The sequence below is a fragment of the Cephus cinctus genome, unplaced genomic scaffold, assembly GCF_000341935.2.
Source record: "Cephus cinctus unplaced genomic scaffold, Ccin1 Ccin1_scaffold1857, whole genome shotgun sequence".
Classification (NCBI taxonomy): Eukaryota; Metazoa; Arthropoda; class Insecta; order Hymenoptera; family Cephidae; genus Cephus; species Cephus cinctus.
In genome coordinates, this window is record NW_014334032.1 from 146,785 (window position 1) to 155,693 (window position 8,909).

General features: G+C 41.1%; 1 protein-coding gene across 2 annotated transcripts in view; it reads left to right on the forward strand.

Moving 5' to 3' along the window:
- Positions 1 to 3,129: 3,129 nt before the first annotated feature.
- LOC107273901 (homeobox protein B-H1) overlaps positions 3,130 to 8,909 on the forward strand; it is a 20,673-nt gene continuing 14,893 nt past the window's right edge. Inside the window, exons 1-2 of one of the 2 annotated variants that reach the window (XM_025091176.1) lie at positions 3,130 to 3,555; positions 6,142 to 6,614. In XM_025091176.1, the coding sequence (XP_024946944.1) occupies positions 3,479 to 3,555; positions 6,142 to 6,614 (550 nt within the window). In that variant the 5' untranslated portion in view covers positions 3,130 to 3,478. Of the gene's footprint in view, positions 3,556 to 4,252; positions 5,961 to 6,141; positions 6,615 to 8,909 lie in introns of those variants that run through there. The other variant, XM_025091177.1, reaches the window with a different exon arrangement.

Genomic DNA, 8,909 nt, shown 5'->3' on the forward strand with positions numbered 1-8,909 from the left:
ATAACACAATTATGTAGCATTTGAAACACATTAGAAAATATATATATATATGGTCTCATTCAACCGACCATTAGATACTAAGTAAGCGGATAACGGGTGTCGGAAAATTATCGATAAATTTGAAAAGCGCGAATAAAATGTGCAAAAATTTTGTTAAATCAAAAAATTCCTCATACAAAAAGCCCACCGTGTAGTAATAATACACGCCTATATAATCGGACATTAGGTAAAGTGAAAATCCAAAATTAGAAATCTCGAGTAAAACAATTTCTCAGAAGTTAATAAAAGATCGGATACTGATCGTCGTTAGTCTATACCTTTCTACATGACCACCATATATAACACAGGTATAGCATTACGTCGGTTTTAACGGCGTATAACGCTCCTAACAAGAAGATCGCGTGTTACTCGTCCCAGGGTCGACGTAGCCAACCACGCATACCAAGTCGTTAGTTTTTCGTGTATTATGTTACCATTTCAACTGATTTTTTTTCCCCTTCATTCTTTTCTCCAGAAAAAAGGTCGTCTTGTACCTCGAAACACGAATAATTTTCAATTCAACGAAACTATTTGAAAAATCTACAACCAATAGGATCCAAGATAGATATTATTGCGTACTTACTATATATCGTACAACTGTACAATATATATATGAACTATTCAAAATTAGGCAGATACCCCAAAAAGTCCATCCGGGTCATTCAGACCCATTGAAACCAGTCGGCAGACCAAGAGACCGCACTAACCGGAAGAGAGTGACGTTTCGCTCGCGCGAACTACCAGCGTAAAACAATGGCCACCAGGAGGAAGTCATTCCCGAAGGACTTGGTCGTGTACTTGTTTCGGACTTTAGTGTCGCAAGGCACCGAAGCATTGTCTTGACAACTTAGCGGTTATTTTACACGCTGTTACCTCGGTAAGCTAGACTTGAGTTTACCGCTGTTTCTATGCTAATGAGAGACTAGACATATATAGGTATATAGCACAGGATAGAGTATAGTACCTGGAAAGATGATTCTAGGGTATTAACACAGTCAAGTATATGGAAAGAGTGTTATATGAGAAAGAGGGTAAAAAAGATTTTTTTTTAAGAAAATAAAAATAATTCATATCGACCGATATACTCCTGTACGTGTTTCATTGATTTATTGACATTAATGATACACCCGTTACATTTGGTCGAGATATAGAACCGCGGCTACACTCGTGGAATTGACTTGTACGACCTCGAGCATTACCGATAATGGTTGTAAGTGCTTTTGAAAAAAGAGCGGGAAACGTATACATGCAAATTGCATGGCTTGTGCCCAGGCACTCCGGGGATTCCCGGGATTCGAACTTAATGCGTATAACAGTTCACGATATGGCCAAAGGGATGTTTCACGAGGAGTCAGGAAGTGTATCTGGTTTTATTAAGCTCCATGTAGATTGGTAAGACGATAGCCATATGGATGTATATACGATAAAAACCATCTAAATAAAAAGTCTCTATAGTCTAGTGATATCTAGTAATTTTTTTCACGAATAAAAAGTGCATAGAAAAATGTATGGCAAACTGAACAAAAAAGTACGTTTTTTAATGGTAAAATATGAAAAGATGGCGGACGACAATTTTCTCAGGGAATAAAAGGGACGTCTCTGAAAATTATTCCAAGGGTAGGAGATCGGGTTGCGTCTAAGTGCCTTCCATTAACGGCAATTTGCATTGATAGTAAGCAACCGGCTTAAAACCGACGTAAAAGCCGCTTTGCCGTCTTGGCTTACCGAAGACGTGCCAAGGGGAGGTAGCAGGTAGGGGTGGATAACGAGGAGGGAAAGAAAAGAAGAAAAAAAATTGAAAAAATTATAACAATGCTTTTTTTCAGTTACGACTTATACACGGCGTTCGTAGGGGGGTGGCGCTAGTGTCGGCAGTACTCAATAACAATTAAGATAATATTTGCATTCGGGGGTTGTGATTTCCTGCAGGTGTTTTCAACCCCCCTCGTACTATGCTCGTTACATATATCTCATATACCGAGTGGCGTGTATGACACATCGAATCGTGAGGGTTGGTTCTCCATATAAACCCCCCACCTAAAAACCACCCTCCACGTGGACGTTAAGCGTAGGGTGAGAATTACTCCGTAGGGGAAGTTCCCGCTATTAGATCTTTCTCATGCTGATAAAACTGTATAATGGACTTAATCGCTTTATGCCCAGCCCTTAGCTAACTTTTCGTTATTTTTCATGGGTTCCCGCTACTGTTCACTATCGACACGATAAATCTCACCTTTGAAAACTCGCTCACCTTTCTCATCCCCACTCCGGAGTTAACCACCCCCACGCCCCCTTACCGTAGTTCCTTTACTCGGTAAACGGAAATATATATATGATAATACCAAACCTTTCTATCCCATATGCACATTGAGTAATTAATAATAATCAGAGGTGAAAGAAAATGGCATTGAAAACTATCTTTAATAAAAATTTAAGCAACGAAATAAATATATTGGTATCATATGATATATCCGTAGCACCGTAAACCGTTATATATGTATATATATATATACATATGATATACGTAACTCGGTCGTCTGATTAAAAAAATAATTAAATGGATGATCAGCACCTACAAGCTTCTCTCACCTAATTCCCGCTCATGGAAATACATTACAATCTTAATGAGCACTTAGCATAACAAACGTAAGATCGGATCGAGTTGCCAAGCAGGGCAACCTGCTCGTTCATATACTATGGAGTATACAAGTAAGCGCGTATACAGTATAGTATATACTTTTCATATACTATATCACATTTCATACAGTATAGAGATATATGCATATATGTACACCTATAGATCCTATACCCATATTCGTTGTAGTATATATTCCCAGGTACACGCTTCGCGTACACTATAACCCATTCGACCTAACTTCACAGCGATGCGCATGTGAGCGCTCCCCGACTTACAGAGTTTAGCCGTTAACTTAACCGGCGTTTACCTTAATCTAAGATCAGCACTGCCGTACCTGTACTACTGCTGCTGGTAATGTACGACGGTATGAATATGCATTGGACACGGTATATACGTGCACATAACGTAGACACTCGAGGGCAAGCACGAACGTAGGTGCGAGTCAAGTCGTGTTACTCTACGACCGTAATAATATTGCCTGCTGGCTGGTAGCTGTCAGTATCCACAATGCACTGGGCACTGGGGATTTTTATTCTTGAACTGATAGCAACGCACTAAAAATAATATAAAACAATAAAAGGGCGACTGGAAGAACGTTATAACGATTCCGAGAAAGACTTAAGCTCTTGTTTTGACTAGCGGCGCAGCGAGTCGAGTCACGTGGTACGGATTAGCGTCGAATACGAACAGCAGTGCCTTTTTCGAACTGCGGCTAGGTACTACTCTGTCCGGTAATATTTAATACGAAAAATTATTTCTGGCGTTTCTTCAGTGCAGTGATGAAACTCTGTGTGTTTTCTTATGTGCATTTATCATTGGTTATCTACATCCGTAAGAGCATCAAGGCGAGTCTGCATGTACGACGAATCCTTGTGGAGGTTAGTTGTACCGAGTCAGTAGCTGTGTTACGGCTTGACGGCCACATTACAGGCTCGGTTAATTTGTCTATTTTCTCTCTAGTTTCTTTTTCTTTGTCACTGTTTTTTCTTTCATTCTATCTCTCTTTCTCTTACTCACTTGCTCGTCCCGTCGCGCATGCCTTGCTCGAACGTTTTATCGCGCTTCCGATTCGTCGCAGGTACTTCCGTTGCTCCAGTCAGTTTGCTCACTGCGGAAACTTCGTAATGATATGGTGACGCGGGTTTCGGTTGGCCATATGTGGAATACTGTCTGCCGGGAATATTTGAACGTCATATGACGTACATCGGCGTGAACGTTGAGGGTGGAATTGGGCATCCCTAAATGAAATGATGTCGCCACCCCTAATTTCTCTAATTCTTTCATTCCTGACAACTACACCGTGGCTAATTCGATCATGCTTTGTAACTATGTCCCGAATGATTATCTCTGGCCAGTATGTTGCTGTATATTGTACCCTAATAAGAAGCTACTGAATATATTCAAACGTTACAAGTACATTTGCATTTTAGGTAATGAACGACAGTCTCCGCAGAGCCGTAAGGTGTGTCATATTTAAATTTCGGAATAAAAATTTTACACCTTACGATAATAGTGTCTATGAGTTTTATAAAATCGTTTTCAAAATTTCAGAAAAATACAAACTAGACAGATGCTCGTTATGCACTGTTCAGCGAGTCCGAATAACCAATAATGCTTAATGAGGTATCTGAGATTAAGGTAATTACGTTAACACTGTTGAAGGCAGTAGAGGTACTTGGTAATAATAAAGAAAAAGTTACGTCGAACACGGTATACGAAAATCAGAGTTCTAGCTCATCGGACTGTGCAACAAAGTTATAAAGTCGATGCGAATAGACTATTGAATACTGTGTATCGAATTGATACAATGAAAAAAAAAAAGATTGTGGTTCAGAAAACTCATGAAAAGAACTGGAATTAATATGAAATAAGTTTTTGAAAACTATAAGTCTCAAAATGTCAAATAAAAATTCAAACGTGTAGACTATCACACCTCTGATCCGACGTATACTCTGATTTAACCGTATTCAAGAAACCTGTCCTAAATCCAATTCTTTTATCCATAACGTTCAAGGCTCTGAAGTGCGCGCGCGCGCTCAACTATAATGAAAGATATTAACTACAATTTTATATCAAATTACTGCTGAAACACATTTCACATTACTTGGGCGTGTTGGGAGGATGAAGAAGCTTGAGTATGGTCGTGGGTGATTGGCTATCTCGTTACCGGGAGAGTATCTGATTGGTTAAACAGCTGTCAAAGTGGGGTTGGTGGGGGGCGTGGCTTATGTTCGATATGGCCGCCCAGGGTCTCTGGCCGATGCTGTCTCCTCAGTGTGCTTCAGTCGAGGGAACTCGTTGGACGGGGTTGCTTCGCTGCTTTTAATCCTGTCGATGCGATTCAAGCTCGATGATTAATGCAACTCGCGTGGACCATTAAGTCTGGTGGAATTCGGTGATTAAGAGAGACATAATACGAAACAGTGATTGGATGTTATATATCACGTCGGGCATGTGGCAACGATCATAAACGCCAGCCGTCGCGCAGTTAATAAATCGCGAGTGTGTATACATGACTCGATTAAGAGAATTACTAAGGGACAAGACTGGCAGTCTGTTAGACGTAATTAATCAAGACTGTGATAAGTGCAAGACGTATAATACAAACTTATAGCTGTGAACAAGATTAACTCCGTGAGTCTGTCCCGTACGTATAAAGTGCGTTCGATGAAACTCTTGTTTTCGAAGTCCGCGAACCAATTCCTGTCTCAGCCATTCCTGGAAGACGCCTCGGGGACAATTAAGACGTACCCGACGCGGAACACAATCCTGTGCACGTTTCACGAGTTACGTTGAAAGAGAGAGACAAGAGATAGATTCAGAGGCGTTTGTAAAAGACATTACCCATAGTGCTCAGCGGTTACACGACGAGTGCGCTAGCCGCTTTGAGGCATAACAAAAGTGAGAAGCGGGCACTTATATAAAATTAATAATTAAAAAAAACGAAAGCGGAAATGGTCGCCGGGCGTGCTGTGCACGGTAATTATGTTAAGTGGGCAATTAGCAATTAACCGAGGAGCCGAGCACGGCCCTCTAATTGCAGAGGGAGTAGTGAGCCTGTCTAGGAGGAAGTGCAAGACGCTCGGCGAAATCGTTTTGCGTATTGGTCTCGTTACAGAGTAGCAATAGCAAGTACATCCAATTAATAAATACTCAAGGACTATATTAAATAAGAGAGAAAAGGATAAAAAGTTTTTGTTTTTTCAACAACTAAAAATCCACGCTTAATCATCGTCCAAGTAATTCCTCCTGCCGCAAGCTGTGAATCTTCATGACACTACAGGTGAAGACTTTGATACGTGATATCATAATAACGGTATCTCCGTGCACAGCATCCTTGAATCTCGCCGATGATCCTCCGCGAAGATAATTATCGCGAGTGTTCGGATCGTTGACTGAATTGGGTCTTGTATTCCACGTACCTTCGGGTACGTCTTCACCGTCGGCAAAATTCTGTCTCCCAGGTATCCATCGAGCCCTGGGGTGGCGACAGAGGCACCTTCAGGCGCCCGTAGCCCGGAACCACCATCCGTGATGACGGTCCATCATCAGAATCATCACATAGCGACACGCAATGGGAATGGTCTTAACTTGAGCAAGATGTCCGGGGCTGAGGGACGTCGTTTGGGAAACATCGACAGGAACACTATATACGACAGACTGGCGGCTGGTATTGACATTAGAAACAATAACATGGAGCGCGTTGGCGACGCCTCGACGACTATGCCACAAAGGTCTAGATTCATGATAACGGATATACTCGCAGAAGCTGTCAGCTCACCCCCTAGCGTTTTAAGTCCGGATCGGCCTGGTAGTTCACCAGCAGTTCCAAAGGATCTCAGCGTGAGACACGAATCCAGGTCATCTCTTAATAATAGTAACTTGGAGGAAGACAGCGACGCCAGCCATCAGGACGAAGCTTCTGTATCTTCGAACGGTAAGACATTAAAAATATACTCATTTAATTAAAGTCCTAAATCCTGTTTATCGAAATACAATTATTTCAATCTGGATGGTCGATTAAAACTTTCATTAATTCCTGTGGCCTTATTATCATTATCTTAACGAATTAATCACCTTAGCCCCATATGAATATCGTTGTGCAGCCGTCGGGCCTAGTGATTTTCTCATTCGTTTCTTTTCACGTGTAATTGAACAATTTCACGGGAAAAAAAACATCATTGCGAAAGATACGACTTTATCATTGTTGTAACGAACGGATCGATCAAGCGTGTCATTTCGATATCGATACTCGAATCGATTTGAAAAAAAAAAAAAATCGTGGTTTGAAATTTATATACGATTTTTCTTATCGTATCGTTCTTTATTTTGTTTACTTTCTTTTTTCTAAAAAAATCTAACAGCATACCTCAACCCGTTTCCATCTTATCGTTGCGACCCCAGCCGCCTAATCGCTCGCATGTTCTTATGTGTCAGTCCTGATAGCCAATAGACGTGTTTACCCCATTAACTAGAAAATTACCTACTAGATATACCAACCGGGCACGTCAATCATCTAATATACTGATGTACACACATTTAAGCCCTTATTTTTCTTGGCATAGTTAAAAATTCTCTATGAGCGGTTATACCGGCGTTGTTATATAGGGAGTTTAGCATTAAAACTTGAACTGTAGTAATAATGGGTATAGTATATGTTGGATGTATATTGGAGAATACGCGTACGGCTTGACCAAGTATAGAAATCAAGAGGTGTCGAAAAGCCGTGAAAAACTCGAGTCAAACGATCAAAGAGAAATCCATCCGGTTTTTGGGCGCGTGTTCAAATTCTGGAGGCTGGGCGCACTCTAATCCTCTTAGTCGCTGACAGTTACTACGCTTTGTCCAAATGAACCTTTAGCTTTCTTGATATTCAATCCTAGAACCCGGGAGCGGGTACGAGGCTACGTATAATCCGAGAACCGGAAACGATTGGCAACCGTTTAGATCGCGTCGCAGATTCGGGGATCGTTGTGTTTCGCTGACTTTTCAATGGGCGCCGTCAGCCCTTTTCTTTGACTTTGACGAGACAATCTCACGGTTTTCGGTACCGAGATACAATACGTAAACGGACCAATTGGTTCGAATCGAATTGGGCATTTTTTGGGTCCGCCACAATGCTAAGGCTCAGAGATCGCAAGTATCGAGCGCAAGGTGGGTTTCTATGAGCATTCGAAATAATATTTTTTTGTTATCAGTATTTTTTATTTCTGCATAATACTTTATGTCTCTTCGCGTTACAATGGAGCAGTATACATATATCGTTAGCGGTAGACGAACGTCGAGCGCTCGTCAGGATTCATACGGTTGGTTTTCGACGCGCGTTAACAAGATTTCCAAAGGTAGTAAAGCCTTTTAACTCGCCATGAGTAGAAAAGCTTCGACCTCGGCTCTGGAAATAAATCATTAAAAAAAAAACAAAAAAAAAAAAATACAAGGAACTGTCCCTAAAGGGGAATTTTCATTGGTAGAAAAGTATATGTAGAAACAACATAAAAAAACGATTACGTACATATATATATATATATATAAAATCCCTAACGATAAAGTCAATATCAATTAACAAACCAAAACAGTACAGTCTCTCGCAAAAATACTTTCCAAGCCATAACAAGGATCACCGATAAGCATCGTTCCTTTCCTGTATAATTTTGCCGGTCGAAGCTGACCTAAAATTACCTCGATGTCGATATTAAGTATTTTACGCGGTGGGATTGAAAATGAAAATACGTAACGACCGGGGAGAGGGGCAAGAAAAATTGTAACGACAAATTTTATCGTCGCTCGATCGGTACCGCTGGCTCAAGATCGGCGATAGGTCTGCTACCCCTTAGGAAAAGCGCTACAAAATGCGTCGTGGATCTACACCGCGTAAAGGGGGCAAGCAGGAGTAAACCCAAGGGAATCAGAAACTGGGGGAGCCAAATTCCGAGTGTCATTTGGGCTTATCGGACGATCTTAAAGGAGGTCCGACTATAATAGTCCTCTGCCATATAACTTATTATACATACACCCACGTATAGTGGTCTCCAAAAGATATAGTCTATTCAACTTAACTTAACCCTAGCGAATATCATTGTATGTATGTATATATTATTCTTAACTAGCTATACAAACCTGCGAATAACGCACCTATGCGTCCACCTATATAAGTCTGTACACGCAAGGTATACGCATACGTGAAGGAGGAGGGGGGGTTGGAATCAGCTTGAACATACAATGGGGAACCCTT